Source organism: Alligator mississippiensis, chromosome 3 (assembly GCF_030867095.1).
Source record: "Alligator mississippiensis isolate rAllMis1 chromosome 3, rAllMis1, whole genome shotgun sequence".
Lineage (NCBI taxonomy): Eukaryota > Metazoa > Chordata > Crocodylia > Alligatoridae > Alligator > Alligator mississippiensis.
The window spans coordinates 291,410,702-291,432,744 of record NC_081826.1 but is presented as its reverse complement, the minus strand read 5'-3'; the positions used below and the strand labels follow the sequence as shown (position 1 = coordinate 291,432,744).

At 48.5% G+C, this 22,043-nt stretch overlaps 1 protein-coding gene across 1 annotated transcript in view; it reads right to left on the bottom strand.

The window, feature by feature from the left end:
• Nucleotides 1-4,922: 4,922 nt before the first annotated feature.
• The window catches only part of LOXHD1 (lipoxygenase homology PLAT domains 1), a 218,785-nt gene continuing 201,664 nt past the window's right edge, over nt 4,923-22,043 (bottom strand). Inside the window, exons 38-41 of the mRNA XM_019496142.2 lie at nt 15,912-16,082; nt 12,473-12,611; nt 10,645-10,806; nt 4,923-6,198 (exon numbers count right to left, since the gene is read on the bottom strand). Of these exons, the coding sequence (XP_019351687.2) occupies nt 5,715-6,198; nt 10,645-10,806; nt 12,473-12,611; nt 15,912-16,082 (956 nt within the window). The 3' untranslated portion in view covers nt 4,923-5,714. The remainder of the gene's footprint in view (nt 6,199-10,644; nt 10,807-12,472; nt 12,612-15,911; nt 16,083-22,043) is intronic.

Sequence of the window (22,043 nt, the reverse complement as noted above, 5' to 3'; positions counted from 1 at the left end):
TAAACACTTTCTGCAACCTCTGCTGGATCAGTTCATCTATACACATGTGAAACCATGATGGGGGTAGTGGCCTTTGAAAGGCAGAAGAGGTAGCTGGCAATGTCCATGTATCCAGGAAAGGCAGATTAAAGGCAAAAGGAGTATTTGAAGCTTTCACTGGGAGAGATGAAGACGGTCCCAGGGAGCACTCGAGTGTTTGTAAGGAGAAATTTAACAATTTTTTTTGCCTCCATCTTCTTAAGCAGGGACCAGGACATCCCCTGACTGGGATCCCCGACGGACCCAGGGGAGGTGCACCCAGGCCTAGGGTCAGTGAGGATCTAGTCAGGGAACTTCTGGAGGGACTGGATGTGTTCAAATCAGCAGGTCCTGACAATCTCCACCCCAGAGTGCTGAGGGAATTAGCAGAGGTCATTGCGGGACCCCTGGCATGGCTTTACAAGCGCTCATGGTGCTCTGGCGTGGTGCCGGAGGACTGAAAAAGGACCAATGTGGTCCCCATTTTCAAAAAAGGGAGGAAGGAGGACCCAGGAAACTATAGGCCTGTTAGTCTTACCTCGGTCCTGGTGAAGCTCTTTGAGAAAATTATCCAGGAGCACATCTGCAAGGGCCAGCAGGGGAGATCATGCTCAGGGGCAACCAACACAGGTTCATTCAAGGCAGGTCCTGTCAGACCAACCTGGTGGCCTTCTATGACCAGGTCACAAAAGCCTTGGATGCAGGTGTCGTGGTGGACATAATCTTTCTGGACTTCAGGAAGACCTTCAACACTGTCTCTCACCCCATCCTCATTAAAAAGCTAGGCGACCGTGGTGTCGATGCCTGCGCAGTCAGATGGGTCGCAAATTGGCTGGAGGGCTGCACACAGAGAGCGGTGGCGGACGGGTCATTTTCGACCTGGAGGGATGTGGGCAGTGGGGTCCCCCAGGGCTCGGTCCTCAGGCCCGCACTGTTCAACATCTTCATTGGTGATTTGGACAAGGGGGTGAAAAGCACCTTGTTCAAATTTGCAGATGACACTAAGATGTGGGGAGAAGTGGGCATGCTGGAGGAGAGGGACAGGCTGGGTGTCAGATCTAGACAGGTTACAGGGGTGGGTGGATGAGAACAGGATGGGTTTCAACACTGACAAGTGCAAGGTGCTGCACCTGGGGAGAAAGAACCAGCAGCATACCTACAGGCTGCAGAACTCCCTTCTTGTCAGTGCAGAGGCAGAAAAGGGTCTTGGTGTCATTATTGATTCCAAGATGAACATGGGCCACCAATGTGGGGACGCGGTCAGGAAGCCTAGCCGCACCTTGTCATGCATCCACAAATGTATCACGAGCAGGTCCAAGGAGGTGATGCTCCCCCTCTATGCGACACTGGTCAGGCTGCAGTGGGAGTACTGCGTCCAGTTCTGGGTCCTGCACTTCAGGAGGGATGTGGGCAACATGGAGAGGGTCCAGAGGAGGGCCACTCGCATGGGTGCAGCCTGGTGTAGGCCCTGGCAGCCCGTGACCTCTGCCTTTCCCCCACACTGGCCTGTGCCCGGGACAAGGCAGCTACTGCTGCAGGCTGCCCACTGTGCCCCAAGCACAGATGGCTGGAAACTTTTTTGGTGGGGATCAAAAATGGACAGTTCCTTGAAACAAAAAATGACTGGCAAAAAACATACAGAGTTTGATAAAATGCTTGAGAGGAAGGTTGTCACACAAGAGATGTCCTTGAGAGTCAGACCAGAAATCCATCTAGGTACCCTGGCTCTCACCGTGGCAGAGAGTGAGGGCATATCTCACTTGATCAACTCCCTACCCCATCCTCCTTCAGCTTCCAGTGTTCAAAGGCCTAGAAAATCCAAATTCTGAAGTTGAGCCCCCAGCTGTTGTGTTTAATACTCTCCGATAGATCTATTCTCCATGACTATGTCCACATGGCATTAGACAGAGCAAGAGAGATTTGAACACCCGACCTGCTGAATACAAAACCGGATGGCTAGATACCGCTCTGTCTTGTGAAATCATTAGGAAGTGTTTGATTTTTGATTCAGTGTAGAAGGGAAATCAGTTTTCCAATTGAATTTGTGGATGCAGAACTGTTCCCTAGCCAGTTGTAGCCCCATGTAATGTCCTGGGAAGTGCACAGTGTGTTCATTAAGCACAGACTCTGGACTCAAGTACTCCTAGCACAGGATCTGAACCTCTTGTGAGCTCTTAGCTCCCACTGCTTTCAGTGCTCAGCACTTTGCAGCAACAGGCCTGTAGCTGGGGAATACTGACAATCAGACACAGTTTTTAGGAGTTAATTACTAGTCTTATTCCCCAAAGTGAGTATTTGCTCCGTTATGAAGTTGATTACTAGGTAGCTTTCAGTAACTCACTCTACTCCAAAGCCATCATTTACCATAAAGGGTTTTTAAATGAATTAATTTTAAGCAATTACCCATAAACTGACACAGACAGCAGAGACAGGGCTAGTGCATGCTAGGATTCACACAGGTTTCTGCTGGAGCAAATGATGATGTAGGGCTCACTATTTATCCTCTTTCTCTTCAGGCTAAACTAGCCAGAGTTTGCTCTAATAGACTGCAAGTTAAGAGCGTACACACAGGCCATTAGTGTGCAACAGCTGATGTGCTATAAATCTCCACCCTTGTTTACTTGGCTCTGACTTTTTTTTATGCCCATATCTGCAGATTGCAAATGCAAGCTTCCTCCCTGGACTGCAGGAAGCAAAATACCTCATTGATACAGACCCAGGCAATTCCCTAGACAGTTAATATAGTGCAAGCAGCACCTCCTTTAATAGCAAGGAAGGTTCAGTGGTCATGGCATGCCCTAGAGATTGCGATATCTGGCTTCCCATCCCAGCTTTGCCCTAGACTTCCTGGTGAACGTAGGCAACACAGTGCCGGATACATCAGTGCCCTGACATGCAGTGAAATTTTCTGCCCTGAGCTAGGCGCTCAGGTGCCCCAAACAATGCAGGGAGAAACGGGGATCCTTAAGGGATCTTTAGCAGCCTGCCAACCTAAGCAGGGAGCTCTCTAAGCTAGCCGGGAGTGAAAAGCAGAGGAAAGGGCTATGATGTCTATTGGACATGGTGCAACACTGGGTGCTCCTACCCTTAGGATACTCGACTGTGACACTTCTCTTGGAGGTGGGTGCCCAAGCCAGGCCACCTGCTCAGGCAGGCATTATTCATAAAAACCCTGCACCCCAGAATAGCTCACAGCCTGCAGGATAGCGTGTTCACCTGGCATGGGTGAGTTCAGGGTTGAACACATGTCCAAATCCAGATCAGTGCCCTAATCACTGGATTATATTTTGGGGGATGGCGGGGACAGGGATGAAGCTCTATTGAAGCTTTTCCATTCAGCAGAGCCAGAGAGGGACTGACTGGGTCCACCCAGTACTTACCTGGGCTGTGAGACAGCTCAGCACCAAGCTCTTGCACCACAATGTGATTGTGGTCACTCGCAGTTAAAATGAAGACAATGTTGGGAGCTTGGGAAAGTGCCCAAGCCCAGAGTGACATCTGAAGAGATGCCAGGCCTCAGGTGCCACTCATATTTTCTCATCCGTGATCAGCAATTCGATGCAAACCAAACCCACGTGGTTCCTTGCCGCATATGAAGCACTGCTCATTAACCCTGGAATTTCTGCTAATTTACCTCCTTATCCCCCCTGCCCGGTCAGGAGGAAGAGCAGAGCATAGGAGTGTAACACCGGAGATGTCTGCCTGCAAGGACCAGCTGAGCCAACCGACATGACGGTCCATTGGAAAGGGCAGGAAGGCGTTTGATGTGGTTGGTTTTGCCCGGCGCAGAGGTGGGGGAGACGTGCCTAAGCTACCTGGTTTTGGTTGGAAGGGCATGGAAGTGAAGGCTGCTGCCTCTGCAAAGCCCTGGCCTTGTGAAAGCCCCATGAGACCCTGGGCTGAATGCCCCTTGGCTGGGTCCTGCTCTTGTAATTACCCAGGGCCAAGTCGGGAGTTTTGCACGCTATGCCCTTATGAATAATGCCTTTTATGAATAATGCCTGCCTGAGCAGGTGGCCTGGCTTGGGCACCCACCTCCAAGAGAAGTGTCACAGTTGAGTATGCTAAGGGTAGGAGCCCCAGTCTGAGGTGGTACCGGAGATGGACCTCGTGGTAGAGAAGCCTGTGGGATACAACCTCTTCCCTGCTGGGTGCTGTAGTGTGACTCAGTCTCTGGGACATGGGCTATTGCCTAGGGCCCTCCCTGCTCCCTTAAAGTAGCAAATTTGTCTCCTCACTGCTTGCCCCCAAACAACTGGAGAAGCAGGAGCCCCCTCCACCCGACTGAAGCAAACTCTAGAAGTGAAAGCCTGGCCCCGGAGGGAGTTTGCCACAGACTTCAGTGGAGCTAAGATCACTCCTCTGGGAAGGGAGAGAGTTCCCTGGAGGGTTTTAGAAAGGCAGTTTTCCTGCATAAGGCACATGGAAGAGTATCCGTGAAACTCAGACACCGGCATATCAGTTCTTATTCTGTGCTTGTGACTCTTGCTTCAAAAACAAAAAAACTGAGAAAAGCAGATGCTTAAGAGGAGCAAAAATCAATGGCAGCTGCCATGGAAAGGGCTTGACGTGCAGGCCAGCGAGGGCAGAATTATCCGGAGACAGCTTTCAGATTGCGCTCGGCCCAGCTCCCCTGGAGCGGAATTGATTATTGACAAGGTGTTTGGCTAATGTATGCGTTTGAACTGCACAAAAAGCATCGCGCTCTTCAGTACGAGCCGCTGAGCTTGTCTTCTGCTTAATGTCTGAGGCCTGAGGCCAGCGTCACAGCTGGGGTAAATTGCTTCATGCACCAAAGTCAACATCACTAGGCCAATTTACACCCACTGAGAACCGGGCTACAAGGTTAGCTTGCCCTCTGGAAACTCTCCTTGGAAACCCTCTGTGGGGTTGCTTTTGCTTCTTCATTTTATGTATTTATGCACCTGTGTATACCCAGATAAAACACATACATACTATTATATACTCAGAAGTGGGTCAAAACTGAGATTCTCATAGGTGGCAGCTTACTTTTCTCTTCCAGTTTCTTTATTACTTGAAAAAAAGGAGCCAGCCTGATTTTTTCAGGGTCCAAGTCTTGTTCTTAGCCTTGGTAGCTGTGGTGCAGGAGAGGACACCTTCTAGGAGGCTGGAAACTGAGATACTACTCACATCTTATACTCACAAAGCAGGAAAAAAATGTGCCGTTTGTGGTTTTAGCTATGCATAAAAAAAGTGCCATTAGCTTTATAAAACATGAAGCCAAGCAGTACATATATTCCCAATGAAAACCTTTAAATATAAAATACAGTGGTTTACAAATTTAAACATAATATAAATGTGTGGAACAAACGAATAAGAAAATGCATCTGCAGGGAAGCATGAAAAGTCTTCTTTGCAGCTCCTTTCAAAGGCTGCAGGCTCGGCCCTGTTCATACTGGGGAAGAGAGGAGTAACTGGCTGGTGCTAAGCCCTGGATGGTGATGGCAGAGGCAGTTGGTGCAGCAGCAGCAGCTGGAGGTTTGCTGCTGTGGGAAAGATGTCATTGCTGTCAGTATGCCCTTACTGCTGCTGAAGCCGGATGGTGAAGGGTGCAAGGGAGCAGGGACAGCAGGAGAGGCATGGGAGGGTGAGGTTCCCCCCTAGCTCCATGCCAGCACCCCTCTCCTAAGGCAGCACCCAAGGCTCATGCCCCGCTTGCCTACCCAGCCGTACGCCTACTGTCTGGGAAACAGATCCCTCCAGATTAAACCATCTCCTCGATTTTCATCCAGCCACTTCCCACAAGGGAATATTGTGCTGACTCCAGTAGCTGAGTTGGTGATCTCCACCCGCTCCAGCAACCAGCCGCTGCTCGCCATGCCGCTGTTGTCATGCTCAATCCGGACTTTTTTCAGCTCTCCCAAGTCCAGGGTTTCCAGGTAAAACCTATTGGTTCTGCCACGTTCAAAGAGGTTCCAGAGCTTGTTTTTGAGCGCCCGCTTGCCCGAATCTCCATTGACGCCAAAGACGGTAACAAAGACGTTGGCATCGGTGCCAGCTCCTTTTTCAAACCCGGTCGTCACGATGACCTCGTATTTGACTGGCACCAAACTCCGGGTCTTGCTGGCGAAACTCTCTACGGTCTTGACACACTCAAAGACTCTGTAGTCGCTCTTCTTGTGACGCAGCGGGATTTTTGCATTGCATCTGAAAAAGAATCTGCCAGAGGGAAGATAAGAGTGTGTTAACAGTGCAAGCGTTGGCACTGCTCAGCAAGTGCTCAGATAGTAGGGGAAGGGGAGTTAGTCATCTACTTCATAGTAATGATGTCCTTGCAACACTGCCCCACCTTGTAACGGGAACAAAAGGAATCTATCCCTGCTGGGTCGTAAGCCAAAGGTTTCTGAATCTCCACAAACAGCTGTGCTGCAGGACATTAGCTAGAGGAAGAAGCCAATTAGCTAGTTTAACATACTTACACCCCATGAAAAACAAGCTCAAGTCACAGCTGGATCAACTCTGCTCTTTATCCTGCCAGCTCTTCAGCTCCCTCCTGAGTTGCAACCTTACTGAGCAATACTTTTAATATCCTAAGCGGAGCCAAGAGCGGCTTTTGCTTGTGCCACGTGGTATCAATCCTTACACTTCTTTGGAGGTCAGCAGTCCTGTGACATCTGAATTCTCCCAGATAGTAACAAATCCCTGCATGGCTCTGGCACACCAGCTACACACTCTGATTTTACTTGCATTTTTGATGGGCTTTTTAGGATGCTGTGCCTTTATTCCCAATGGCATTTTAGGCGTAAGCAATTCTGGCTGAACAGAAGACCCAACGCTTTGCTGAACATTATTTTCAACAAGCAGCTAAAACACTTGGCCTTGCCAGGAGAGGATGGAAATTGCTTCCTTCTTTTTTAAGCAGTGCTTGGAGATTTGCTGTCTCTTACATGTAGTATCACACTGGAAGGGGGTTGGGGGCGCTTCCTGCCTGAACAAGTCTCAAGCCTTAAACCCCTCTGCTGAGGCAGCTGCAGGTTCAGCGAAACAAGGGACCTCCAGAGACCTTGGGGCACAACACTGTGTCGTGCTGTGCCTGGAGAAGCAAAGACTGAGGGTGGGTTTGATAACAGCCTTCAAAGCCCCGAAGGGCAATTATAGAGGGAATGGAGATAAACTTCCTCTGTGGCTGTAGGGGCCAGGACTGGGAGCAATGACTTCAGGCTGCAGCAATGGACATTTCGGCTGAGGTTAGGAAGAAGTTTCTGATGCTGAGGGTGATCAAGCATTGGAGGAAGCTACCTAGAGAGCTTGTGAAATCTTCATTCCTGGCAATTTTCAAGAGCAGGTTAGACAGACACTTGGCTGGAACGGTTTAGTCAGGGATGATCCTGGCTTGAGCAGGAGACTGGACTAGATGACCTTGTGAGGTCCCTTCCAGCCCTACTTTCCTATGATCCTAAAGTCACCATAGCCCGACTAGCTGGGCAGTAGGGTCAAAGCTCTCATACCGTGCTGCTCCCTCTGCCCAGAACAGCTCCTCCAGGCAGAGGCCTTGGGCCAAATTCAACCCTGGTGTCAGCAGGGCCCACCAAAGTAATTTTGAAATCATGCTTTCGTAAACTTTAAGGCCAGGAGGAACTTTAAGGCCAGGAGGAACCTGGCCTCCTGCCTACAAGAGGCCACAGGACCTCAACCAGCAGCTCTTGACCATGAATGCTGCATGCCCCCGGAGGCTGGGGGGGCATGGCGAGCTCCCGCAGTCAGCGGTGGCGGCGGCGGGGAGAGGGGTGGCAAGTGCTGACCAGCAGTCAGCGACCACATGCAGATGCCGCGGGCCGCATTGGCAGCAGCCAGCAGCAAGCGGCAAATGCCCACAGGCACCACCGGCAGCGTCGGCGGCGCTTTTTGCAGGGGGTGCACCGCCAAGCTCAGCAGGTGTACATGCACCTGTGTGCACCCCCTATGCGTCGCCAATGGTCTTGACTTCTGTTTGAGCTACAGCATCTCTTTCAGAAGATCTTCATCTAATGAGCTGAATGACAGAGAAGCCAGTATCTCCTGAGGAAGCTGACCTCCTCCAGGTCATGGCAAAGGTGAATTTGGGCCTTTTGTCATCTCATTTGTCTACAAAGGAGTCTGAACCCTGCCAGAACTAAATGGCTGCGATCAAATTGCATAGCAGGGGAGGCTGCTCCCTGCCCCTCAAGACTTTAATGAATCCTGAGGTTAGGTTTGTCAAAGCTGTGTTGTTGCACATGCCATTGCATATATCATGTCAAAATTCATCAATTATTGCCATTACTGGGGAAAGGAAGAAAGCGGGAAGAAGTTAGGGAGACCAGGAAATGAGAGGAGATGGGGAGCCCCTGTTGTGTTCCCTTAACACTCCCAGACCATTGTGAGAAGACAAATAAAGGAGAAAGCACTGAAATGATATAGACCAGATGCTAAGAAACACCACCCCCCCAAAAAAGCCTTTTGCTCCATTGTGCTGCCTCTGGTGATGTCCAGGAAGCACGTAAAATATTCACAAATCACCGTGTATCTGGCAATCAGCCAGAGGTTGGAGCATTGTGTTTTTAATGATGGATTTCACTTCCAATGATGCAAATCATTTCCAAATGAGTCCCCTTTCTTTCTCCTCCCCTGCCCCTTCTCCAAGCTGCAGCAGGTCCTCCCTGAAGGAATTCAGCTGGATTGCAGTGTGTGTATGAAATAAAAAGAGATGAGCTGTTGCAGTTCTAGCACTATATTTCAAACTTCATGATGTTCCAAATAGCTTCTGAAGCCAAAGAAATACTCTCTCTCCTTTGGAAAGAAATGCTGCACATGAGAAATTCCAATGAGATTGCATTCTGCAGCCTATACTCAGGGGTGGGACTATACTTCCCAACAAGACAGATTAACTCTATCCAAACTATAAGGTTACTCAAAGTTGCATTTTTTCCCAAGAATCATAGAATCATAGAAAATTAGGATTGGAAGGGACCTCAGGTGGTTATCTAGCCCAAACCCCTGCTCAAAGCAGGATCATCCCCAACCAGATCGTGCCAGCCAAAGTTTTGTCTAGTTGGGTCTTAAAAATGTCCAAAGATGAAGATTGCACCACCTCTCTGGGGAACCTGTTCCAGTGTTTTACTACCCTCCTTGTGAGAAAGTTTTTCCTAATATCAACCTAAACTTCCCTTGCTGCAACTTGAGACCGCTGCTCCTTTTTCTGTCGTCTGCCCCCACTGAGAACAGTCCTGCTCCATCCTCTTCTGAACCCCCCCTGCAGGTAGTTGAAGGCTGCTATTTAATCTCCACTCAGGCTTCTCTTTTCTAGACTAAATAAGCCCAGTTCCCTCAGCCTCTCCTCATAAGTCATGTCCCCCAGCCCCTGAACCATTTTTGTTGTGCTTCGCTGAACTCTCTTCAATTTGTGCACATCCTTTCTGTAGTGGGGGCCACAACTGGACACAGTACTCCAGATGTGGCCTCACCAGTGCTGAATAGAGGGGAATAATCACTTCCCTTCATTCCCTTCATATTGGCAATCCTCCTACTGATGCAGCTCATATGCCTTTAGCTTTCTTGGCAACAAGGGCACATTGTTGTGCTATGTAGCATTTTCCTGAAAGCCCCAGGTTGCCGAATTGTGATTAGATGAGAATCTGAGCTCTTCTTAAAAAAGACTAATTTTCTGGCCATCAGAGTTGCAATGGAGAGGCCCAGAAACGTGGCCCATCTGTATGCTAATGGCTTAAAACCAACAGGCAGAGAGTACAAAAATCCTCTTGAGGAAAAAAAACCCTATAATTATTAAGCCAAGCTTATGAATTTGGGGTATTTGGAGTTAGCAGTTCTGAAACTGTACCCCTGCTGTGAAATCTGTCCTCAGGGTTTGGAATAAATGCTGGTTTTACATATAGAGGTGGCTGCAGAAGCTGGAAGTAGGGTCCTGGGCTTGCATAGTGCCAACTAGATGGTACAGAAACCAGATGCTAAAAAACACTTTTTTGTGGATGGCCCCCAAAACATAGTGGACATATGTCAAGGACTCACCTTCAACTGATGATGACACGTGAGAAGGAATCTGAATCTCAGTGTTTGGCCCTTGTTCATAGAATTCATACATTCATAGATTTTAGGGTCGGAGGGGATCTATTAGATCATGGAGTCCGATCCCCTGCCCTGGGCAGGAAAGAGTGCTGGGGTCATATGATCCCAGCCAGGTGTTTGTCCAATCGCCAGCCGGGTGTTTGTTCAGCATTTTCATCTCTGAACATCACTTTTGCAGCAGTTTGTCAAAGGGAAATCTTTGCACACTGGCCTGCAAAAATCCGACTGGGGTCTGCATTTTTAATATTAGGTGTGCAGTGACTGCAAAATAGATGCCAGTTAGTTAGCATGCTAGTGCACAGCACTGGACATGCAAGTATCTCAGATAAATGGAGAGAGATTCATACAGAATAGCCAGGCACGCTGCATCCCTAAACACTTTGACTCTCTTGCCTTTAGTTTAAAAAATATTCTCAATCTTAATATGTGTGGCTGGGAAAGGTTGATTACATAGTACCTCACCAGAGGGCTGCAGTACTATTCAAGTTCCCTATGCCTTTCTGCCTTTAAGCCTCGGTATCTTTCCTCTATGTGGTCCAGCCATTTTTGATGGAAGATACTTACTTGTTGCAAAGCTCCATCTCTGTTATGATTATCTCTTCGACATGCCAGTACACATCAGCTTTTGCACTCGACTTTTTTCCATCTTTTGGACAGTGACCAACACAGATGGCGGCGATGCTACCAACGTTCTTTGAAGAAAACTGAAAATTGTCTGTTGCTCCTCTGCAGGAAACACAGAACAGCTTCAATTACTCTCTCGGAGACAGGCAATAACTTGTCTCATATGGACATTAAGTAATTTGCACATGGCTAGAGAAGATAGAAGATAAGCTTTCATTTAAAGTCATTTGATTTAACCTGCAATTATTTATCACAAAGTATAATTTCTGTATTTAAATTCGGTATTTTTCCTGATTAGGGTGATGCTTTAAATTACTGCCACTAGGACTTTCCAGGATAAACTTGAGCTGCTTCACATAAGAAATCAATTTGCCTTGTTATAGATAAAGCTAAAGAATGACTAATTTCCCCTATAGCATTCGTTTTTCTTGACAGACTCTTTATCTGTTATACATCTAGCAATCATAGTGACTTTAAATTTGCTAACTCAGCCCAATTTTAGAAGACCATCTTGAAAACAGCTTAGACAAACAACTGGTCTCTGGCAAATGTTGCTGTTTCCTCTCTAGGGTATCCTACATAGTTTTTACAGTTGCCTTTTTAAACCATAAGTCTATTCAATATCCAGTCCTCAAGGGTTGGCCAATGATTCATTCTTCAGAGGAAGTTGTTTCCTCTGAACTCCATTGTACCCAACTATTGCAAAAGCAAGAGCTTCCATAAAATCATAGAAAACAAGGGTTGGAAGGGACCTCAGGAGGTCACATCTAGTCCAACCCCCTGATCAAAGCAGGACCAGCCCTAACTGACCTGTTCTTTCTGACCTTTGATATTTCAAATAGGCATTTATGTACTGTAGCCCCTGACCTTCGGATCGAGGTAACTTAGAAGAGAGCCTGTCTTGCAAGGGACTCGTGAGATCCTGAAAGAAAGACATGCCCTCCCTACACAACAGACAGACATCGAATCATATATCCTGATGGTCTTAGTATAGATCTTCTTTGCCTTATGGTCTATAGGTGGGTATGCGCTGAATATAGTATCCACAAACAAAACTCAACCAAAATCTCATTTCATGTGTAGTTACAACTGGCACGGTTTGGCCCACGGGTGTGCTCAGTTGCAAACAGGGAAAGAAGGAAGCTTATTCATTACACATACCAGCTCCCATTCACATTTTCAGTATAAAGTTCTCTCTCTCTCTTTTAGGAGAGTCTCAAAAAAGAGTCATATCTTGGAAGGGACCTTAAGGGTTACCCAGTCCAACTCTCTCCATAGGTGCACGATTCACTGTTTATAATGAGAGCTCTCTTACTCTAAACCAAAGACTGGACTTGTTAGGCCAGACTGAACACGTAGGTTGGAATTACACTTATTCTTTCTCTGCTTCCCCACCCCATCAACCTTTTTGGAGGCTAGGCTAAAAACACCTCTTGCTAAGATAAGCTTCCTGCCACTCCTCCCAACTCAGCTACCTGGGGGTCCCCTTTGCTTCACCAGGCAAGCCCGAGAAGTATTACAGTTCTGGTGATTCTCAGATGTAATTATGGGAAGGACTCTCTCCCTCTCACCAGATGACTGTTTCTGTTAATTCTGAAAGCTGCTTTAGCATCTGGTCACCACGGACAAACCAAACATTAACCCCCACCCCTCCTTCTCCTTTGGCACCGGTGGTATCTCCTTTGGCACTGCTTGAACAAAGCTGATTTGGATCCTCTGGAGGGGAGAGGGCTTTGTTTTCTTGGCCATTGAGAGCTCCCTTTCATACCTTCCAAATCTCTTTTTCTTCGGAGAATTTTCCAAGACAAATTCTTTTGAGCGACACTTCCTTCCTTCTAAGATGATCCAGACATCTTCTTTGGTTTCTGAATTCTCTTTGTTGCTTGTTACGGTGACAATCTCGTACGCTTTAAATGCAGAAAAAGCACACAGTTCCCATAGCAGTCAGAGCAGGTGCATCTAGGACTATGGCCAGAGTCTTGTCTAATTGACTGTCTCTCTGGTGTATAGATAACTTCTCTTAATATTGGTCACGCTAGACTATAAAGCACCTGTAAGCTAAACCAAGGATGGAGACTGGGATCTACTGAAAGTGATGTGGCTTTTACCCTGGGCTTCTGAGTCAGGATTTCACCCCAGGCATGGCACAAACAGAAAACATAACAAAAGGCTTATGGTGTTCAACTACCAGGGCTGGATGCTGCTTTCTGGAATTAAAGTTTTCTTATCTTTCAAAGAATTCAGAGGGCAGTTGTTTGGGGCGTTCCTCTTTCTCAGCGGCTCTCTAGAGATGGGGTACAGAGGATAATCTTGTCCCCTTTTGCTCAGGAGGGGGTATGAGGAGACAGGAGGCCACAATGTCATCAATAGGCAAAAGACAGATATTTATGTTTCCATGCTAGTGCAGTGGATCTAATTATATCGCGCCTAGATAAATACGGGGCTTGTGTGACAGCTGGTTGGATATGCCTCAGTCAAGACTGAAATAACACTGTTGGGTGGAGAATGCACCTGGGAGAGCTGGTGGGACTTGTTGGTGCTCCTCACAGAGGGACAGCAAGCACTATTTGCAGAACAGATGTGCACAGATGTGCGGCGGAGTTAGGCCCTACACGGCTCTGGTCCATGGCTATAGCCAAGAATGGCTTTTTTCCCCCCATCTGCACCTAGCAGGATTCAGTGTGTTCTTTCCATTAATTGTGAACCCCAACTACCATTACCCATGGTCACCTCATAATTAGCTGCTGGAGTGTGCTTTACAGGAGGCAGCACTTTGGGAGCACTGGAAAACATGAGTACATGCACTAAGCTGTAGCCCACTTACTAGATGGAGTTTCTGCCAGGTTTACATTGGACCAGAGGTCTGGGGTCTACACGGGCTCCCAACAGGATTCGAGGTGTCCATTTTAACCTATGAAGCCCTAAACTGTTTGCAGCCAGGTTCACTTCTCTCCCCATGGAAATGACCCCAGGTAAAATCAGCAGCTGAAGCTCCCTTAGGAGAGACAAGAGGTCTGTCTGCTGCCAACAAGTACTTGGTTAGGGGCCCTGGACTCTGAAACCAGAAACCAGCTATGTTAACGCTCTGAGCATGCAGCCAAGCTCACGGGTGTTTAATCCTTTGTTCAGCTTGTTGAAGGAGATGGGGACTGATGCAAATATATTTTGGGGTAGTCCTTTGTCTGTTTGTGTGCTGTTGTTTTACTTTACAAGCCATGTTTGCATGGAGCGCCTCTCTGGATAGATTTGAAATATTTGAAGAACGTAAAATAATGAAGTGTTGTCATTTACTGGGGTCAGGCTGTTGAATAGGCCAATTTCACAAATGAGCCACTGGCAAAGATGGAGAATGGTCCAGTGGTTGGACTACCAGCCTGGGACTTGGGAGACAGGAGCTGAATTCCCTACATGGCCATAGACTTCCCATTTGAACAGGACCAAACCCCTTGGGGCTAAATTCTCCTTCACTTGATGTGTCTAGTCATGGCAGGATGGTTTACAGAGTCCATTTCACCGTATGGCAAAACAGAATCACCCTGTGCCTGTACCTGCAAGCAGGAAAGCAGAGGAGGAGAACAAGTGAGGCCCTCCCATGTTTTAGCCCAACAGCCTAGCAGTTAGGACCCTTGCTAAGAAAGCAGAAAACATCATTTCTTCACCCCCTCTCCCAAAGGAGGTTTGAACCGGCCTCACCTACTGCCCAGCAAAGAGGGCCGACCACCACCCCCTGGGTTAGGCACTGCCCAGGCCATCTCCAGATGTGCTCTTGAAGCTGAGCCACTGCTGCTTTAATATTCATCAGCTAAAATAGATGGAGAGCAGCGGGGCATTTCCCCCCCTCCCATCCAGGACAGCAGCCATCTCACTGAGCCACACACTCTTTGGCTTGTGCATTTCCTCCTGGGCCTGCTAGCTCCCTCCCTTGGTGATCCATCACATCAGCTTCATAAGGGGACTGGAAGTTGTTGCCTAGTGGTTAGAGCCCCTTGCTAGGAAGCAGGAGTTGTCAGTTCAACACCCCCGTAGGTTAAGGGCCTAGTGCCCATGATGCATGTCCCCAGAGCAAGTATTCACCAGGCTAAAGTGTGCTCTTCATAGGATTTTGCCCAGTGACAACCTCATGACTTCCCAGCCTTATGCGTGCACCTGTGTGAGCATGTACCGCCAGCTCCCTGCCCAGCCTCCGCACAGCCCTCTTCTCTGCAAGTGAGCTTGTTCAGTGGGGATGTGCACACTTCTGTGCCTAAAGCTGAATCACAATCTGGGTGCGAGTGCCAAAAACTGCCGTCACGCAGCCATGTACAGGCCACTGAAGCACAGAGTGAAACAGGATTAAGCTCTATGTGTCTCTGTTCTCCACCTGCAAAGCGAGGCTAACCCTTCTATGTATTATTATTCTGTTTCACAGGGGCATTGGGAGGAGAAATGCATTATAGCCTGCAGGGCACTCTGAGCCTGTGGTAATGGGAGGCATGCAAGTATCTCTGATAGAGGGCAAATGATGTGAAGCCGGAGCAGAAGTACGCCGAAGGGTTTCTCGGTGTCATGGAATGCAATTCTTAATTCTTCGTGCTCTCTAGGGCTGGGATCTCACCTGAAGTGTGCTCCGTGATGGGCTGAGCACATTAGCTGGTGCTCTTAAAAAGCAATGGTCTCTAGCCCTCTCTCATCACTTTCTACACCAGTGTGATTTCATTAGCTTTAGTGGAACTACTCTGGATTTGACACCTGTGTATCTGTGAACAGGATCGGGGAGGGAGTATTAAACTTTGCAATTAAGGTCAACTGGGACACGAGAGCTAGTAGCCCTGGGGTGTTTCCAGCAGGGAGTCAGGGCAATGTTACTTATAAGCTTTTGGAGATGGGACTTATTTTCCACCTCAGAGATTTGAGCCCATTATTTCTAATGAGGACATCACCACGTATCATTCTGGCTTGTTGCCAGGATCAACAGCTGCTTCTGGTACCCTCTTAACTTTCAGTCGAGAGTGGGATTTAGTGTTTTTCTCACTCATAAATCCTGCTTTATGCCTTTCTCATGGAACCCTAGTGCCCTGTTTCTGCAGGCATAGAAGTAAACTCAGCCTTTAGTACTTATATCTCGAGACGCTCCATTACTAAGTGCTGACAATGCTCAACTGAATGGTGTCAAGAGAGGCAGGTCTCTAATGACCTTTAGAGTCTGCCACGGCCTGCTTCAAACTTACTGGTACGTTCCTTCTCCTCCAGGATGTCGTTGTTGGCACAAGCCAGTTCTCTGATGAGCTGCCCATCGTCTTCACTCTTCGCCATCCAGCGATCACACTGGAAGCGGAAGGTCTCATCCATGGCAGAATCGATGACCTCAATATATTCCAAGTGCCACCCCGGTGCAATCCCTGGGTCGTAAAAAAGCACAAGAAATTATATCATATGGCACTGTACAGATGCAGAGAAAAGAGGTCACTGCTCTGAGAAGTGGATCACAGATAGGTTTGATGTTCTTGCCCTCGTTAGTGATATCTTACCTCCTGAGTAGACCCAATGGCTTCTAAACAGGACAAGTGGATATGGACTTCGTACCATGCTAGAACAGGTATTATAAGCAATATTATTGATTCAATTATGGCACTGCTCCTAAGACAGGCCTGAGTATGGAAAGAACCAGGGCAGCCAGCCACAGGGCAACACCGTTCCTTCTTGGGGCCCCGAGGAGGGCTCTCCATGGGTATAAGGTACATGGGAATAAGTTGGTTGGGGAAGGGAGAGATTTTGGGGGGATCCTTTTGTCCTGTGTTTGCACTGTCCCCAGCACAGTGGGCTTCTGGGCTGTAACTGGGAGGCAGAGAAGCTTCTGAAATATAAATACCAGTAATAACAATAATGACCAGCAGGCCATTATTGTTCTTTATTATTGTACTTCTACCAGCTGCATTGAGGTTCTCAGAAAGAAGTGATAATACAGTGTAGGACTAATAAAGCCCCACAAAATGCCATTGAGAAACCAGGACAGCCAGGCTTTGGTGGAACTTGCTGCTAGACCCAGAGCAATTGCAGGGACGCAGCATTTCTGGGGATCTGCAATGTTTCTGAGCAGGTCCTAATAGTATAGCTGGGGAGAGCTTTCCCAAAGGCACTTCCCATGCGCCATTTGCAGAGAAGAGGGGCTGAGCAGCAGACCCTCCATACACACACTCACACCCTTCATACAGCTCTCTTAGGCTACTTTCATTCTAGGTCTTTTTTGGGGCTCTTGCAATCTCTTATCACAGGTAACTCCTGCCCTAGCAGATGGCCTTCACCTACCATTTCCATGGTTCAATGAAAAATATGCATTTTGAGACTGTAGCAAGGTCTGGCTCTAAGGGTGGCCATGGTGTTCCCTCATTGCCACAGAAAACCTGCCCCACTCCAGCTCCTCAGTGTAGCCCCCCACTAGCTTGCCTGCCATGCCTTGATGTATGTGAATTGGGAGGCTTTCCCTGAGTGCTGGAGTGATCCTGATTGCCTTTAATTGACCTAACCAGACTCTGGGTCCTACTGGTTCCTCTCTGGACCCTTAGGCTGCCACACAATTATTTTATGCCCATATCTTGCCCTTCAGGCACCACCCCTGGCTTTTTCCATGCCACAGGGCAAACTGCCTCAAGGGCATTAATAATGGCCTCCAGCTTCCCCCAGAGGTCACCCAGGCCTCATGGGTGTCAATCACCATCAGCTAGTAATTCCAGCCCCTCAGGCCCTCATCTCTTTTTGTTCAGCCATTTACAACCTTGGCCCCTTTCCTGTAGCTGGACCACTCATTCCAGCCTGGCTTCTCGGTCTCAGACCTTTGGCCATTTTGGCTTCCACTTCCGCTCCATCCTGGCTTTGGCCTCAGCCCAGCTGCACTGCTGCTCAGTGCAGGGCTCAAAACCCAGTGTGCCCAGGCACCTGCTGCATGGCCTCCTGTTTCCCCCTCCAGGCACAACCCCAGTGTTTAACAGCTCACAATAATAAGAACCACAGCCATCAGCAGCTGAGGCAGGGTGCCTCTCTCCATGCTCTCCCCACTGCCTACCCTGTTTGGCTGGCATCTCCCAGTGCTGGCCCTCCTGGCCCTACTCGCTGTTCCAAGTGCCTCACTGCCCTGGGCCAAACTGTGGGCTCTGGCTCAGGAGCTGAGCATATATCTCCCCAGGCTACATCTCTTCTGCTCAGATGACCCCTCTGACTAGCTATAGGAGTCTTCCCTCAGCTTACTGAGCACCCTGCCCTCATCTGCTGCAGCTTGCCTCTCTACTTGTCTGCCCTTTTGTCTTGCAGCTGGCTCCCCAGTAGTTACCTGCAGTTACCTTGCAGCCTGTAGCCCCTATCTTTTGGCTTCCTCTGGCTGCTTATTCTCGTGCAGCTCTCCCTACCTCAACTGCCTACTCCAGATTGCAGACTTGTTATGCTGCCTTCTTATTGACTAAGTACTGGGGATTAAGGGACCCTGCTAGGGAGGCAAATACATCATTATGGTTTCCCCATCTTAATTCTTTGACCAGACATAGCTATGAGCACACTGCTGGGGATTACTGCCTGCACTGGGGACTGGCCTCAATGGTGGTTTGAGTACCATCTGCCCCTGAGAAATAAAATACCCCTCAGAAATACATTGCCCAGAGCTGTTTAAGGCTATGCTGACAAACACTTCAACAGGAAGAGGTGTGGGATGGGAGCAACCACCCTCAGATATGTCTTTAGGAGGTGAGGTTTAAAAGGAAGATCTCAGTGGCAGGCAATCGGAAAGCTCCATTTGGATCTGATGCTCTGAAGAACTTTTATAATGTGTCCTTCTTAATGGTGGCACCTGATGTTTGATGCTGCTGGCACTGCACTCACAGTGTGCTGCCATTGAGCAACGTTATCACAGGAAGCTCCTCAATAGATAGTGCAAAAATCCCATGTTATACCAGAGCACCTAATATAACTATGATCACTGCAGTAGAGACATGCAGCGAGTCCAGCTTTCTTCTTCATTTCCCTGAGGCAGCTAAATTGGTGCAGAATCCTATTTGACTTAGTAGATAAGTCATGGCTTATCTCCATGTCATTATCTTATTTCCATGGCTGACCAGAGAAATCCAGGGCAGCCTAAGGGCCAAAAGGGGAGCACATAAAAAGTGGAAACAGGGTGAGATCACTAAAGATGAATATACCTCCTCTGCTCGTGCTTGTAGGGACGCAATTAGGCAGGCCAAAGCTACCATGGAGCTGAGGATGGCAACCCAAGTAAAAGACAACAAGAAATTGTTTTTTAGATATGTAGGGAGTAAAAGGAAGGCCCAGGGAGGAATAGGACCACTGCTAAATGGGCAAAAACAATTGGTGACAGACAGGGGGGACAAGGCTGAACTCCTCAACGAGTTCTTTGCCTCAGTGTTCCTAAGCGAGGGGCACGACAAGTCTCTCACTGGGGTTGTACAGAGTCAGCAGCAAGGCGTCAGACTTCCATACGTAGACCCTGAGGTGGTGCAGAGTCATTTGGATGAACTGGATGCCTTTAAATCAGCAGGCCCAGATGGGCTCCATCCGAGGGTGCTGAAGGCACTGGCCGACATCATTGCAGAGCCACTGGCGGGAATATTCGAACGCTCGTGGCGCACGGGCCAAGTCCTGGAGGACTGGAAAAGGGCTAACGTGGTCCCCATTTTCAAAAAGGGGAGGAAGGAGGACCCGGGCAACTATAGGCTGGTCAGTCTCACCTCCATCCTTGGTAAAGTCTTTGAAAAAATTATCAAGGCTCACGTTTGTGAGAGCCCGGCAGGGCAAATTATGCTGAGGGGAAACCAGCATGGGTTTGTGGCGGGCAGATCGTGCCTGACCAATCTAGTCTCTTTCTATGACCAGGTTACAAAACGCCTGGACACAGGAGGAGGGGTGGATGTCGTATACTTAGATTTCAGGAAGGCCTTCGATACGGTATCCCACCCCATACTGGTGAACAAGCTAAGAGGCTGTGATGTGGATGACTACACAGTCCGGTGGGTGGCGAATTGGCTGGAGGGTCGCACCCAAAGAGTCATGGTGGATGGGTCGGTCTCGACCTGGAAGGGTGTGGGCAGTGGGGTCCCGCAGGGCTCGGTCCTTGGACCGATACTCTTTAATGTCTTCATCAGCGACTTGGACGAGGGAGTGAAGTGTACTCTGTCCAAGTTTGCAGATGACACAAAGCTATGGGGAGAAGTGGACACGCCGGAGGGCAGGGAACAGCTGCAGGCAGACCTGGATAGGTTGGACAAGTGGGCAGAAAACAACAGGATGCAGTTCAACAAGGAGAAATGCAAAGTGCTGCACCTCGGGAGGAAAAATGTCCAGCACACCTACAGCCCAGGGAATGACCTGCTGGGTGGCACAGAAGTGGAAAGGGATCTTGGAGTCCTAGTGGACTCCAAGATGAACATGAGCCGGCAGTGTGACGAAGCCATCAGAAAAGCTAACGGCACTTTATCGTGCATCAGCAGATGCATGACAAATAGGTCCAAGGAGGTGATACTTCCCCTCTATCGGGCGCTGGTCAGACCGCAGTTGGAGTACTGCATGCAATTCTGGGCGCCACACTTCAAGAAGGATGCGGATAACCTGGAGAGGGTCCAGAGAAGGGCAACTCGTATGGTCAAGGGCCTGCAGACCAAGCCCTACGAGGAGAGACTAGAGAAACTGGATCTTTTCAGCCTCCGCAAGAGAAGGTTGAGAGGTGACCTTGTGGCTGCCTATGAGTTCATCACGGGGGCACAGAAGGGAATTGGTGAGCATTTATTCACCAAGCCGCCCCCGGGGGTTACAAGAAACAATGGCCACAAGCTAGCAGAGAGCAGATTTAGATTGGACATTAGGAAGAACTTCTTCACAGTTCGAGTGGCCAAGGTCTGGAACGGGCTCCCAAGGGAGGTGGTGCTCTCCCCTACCCTGGGGGTCTTCAAGAGGAGGTTAGATGAGCATCTAGCTGGGGTCATCTAGACCCAGCACTCTTTCCTGCTTATGTAGGGGGTCAGACTCGATGATCTATTGAGGTCCCTTCCGACCCTAACATCTATGAATCTATGAATATGAATCTATGAATAACCCATGCGCAGCTTGCGACCAGCCCAGAGTTACCCACTAAAGCAGGTAGGAGGAGATCCCTTCCACACTGGTGTTTCTCCAACAGCTCTACTTGATGAGGTTTGTTACTGTTCAAACAAAAGGAGTGCCATGATCACGGCAAGATCCCTCCGCCATGCTGTTATCCAGACCTAAGAGTCATCTAAATGGCTTTTGTCTCCTCCCAGGATTGGTGGCTACCTGTCTGTTGCCTAAAGCTTTCTTCATTTTGAAACAAATCATCTTTGCACTCCTGAAAAAGGGCACAGCTCCCTGATGAGCTGCAATGTCAACACGTCACCCCACCGCCTCTGGGATAGTGCTGGGAGCTGTGCCATGTTGTACCACATGTAACAAAGTAAAGTCAAGGGTCCTTAGGAACATCATCGTTGTCATTCCTGCAGGCCGTGGCCTTGCAGAGCTTCACAGAGACATCAGGGATCCTTCTCTTACAAAGCACAGAGCAAGACCAGTTAAGTCAGTTCTTCATTAGCTGTTTGCTTATGACATGCTTTGCACAAGGGATTACCTACTGTAGCATGAAGGAGAAAGATATTGGCTCTTTTCACTTCAAAGCGGTGTTGCACATTGATGACAAACACCATACACATACCAAAGGCAGATCAATTATAACCTCATTGCTCCTGGAGGTGGGACTGCAGGGTGTTACACCAGAATAGTTCTGTTCATGACTCAGTTACAGAATAAAATGCCACAGGCTTGTCTTTGGGGTGGGTGAGCACAGGGCAGCGATGGTCTTCATATGTTCTTCATCTAAAGCATACATCTCTGGGACTCTAGCCATGTTCTCACAAGAGCCACTCTCTATCCCGAGTTGCTTGGAAATTTATTCTAAACCTGCTGGCAGGGTCACCCTGTTAATCTTGCTTCCTGGCTCATTTCCATTTAAGGCTCAATGAATGTATCTATAGAATATTCAATATCCAAGAGACTGCTCTCCTTTTTGTCAAGACTTAGTTAAAACAGGCCACAGGAAAAAAATACATTTTTGCTCTTCCTCCAGCCAAGTATATCAATGACTAGAATCTAATGACTGTTGTAATAAATGAGCGGCTAGATCTGTTCCCACTGGAGAAGGGTCTCCGTTATGCAAACCCTAGTACGTGTGCATTCATTGCCTCCGACTTTGCAAAGGCGTGCTATTGTGAAGACCTCCCCTGCAGGAGTGTCCGTGCAAATCATCGGAAATGATTCATCTAATCCATTCGGTGCTGTGAGGCCTCACCTGGAGT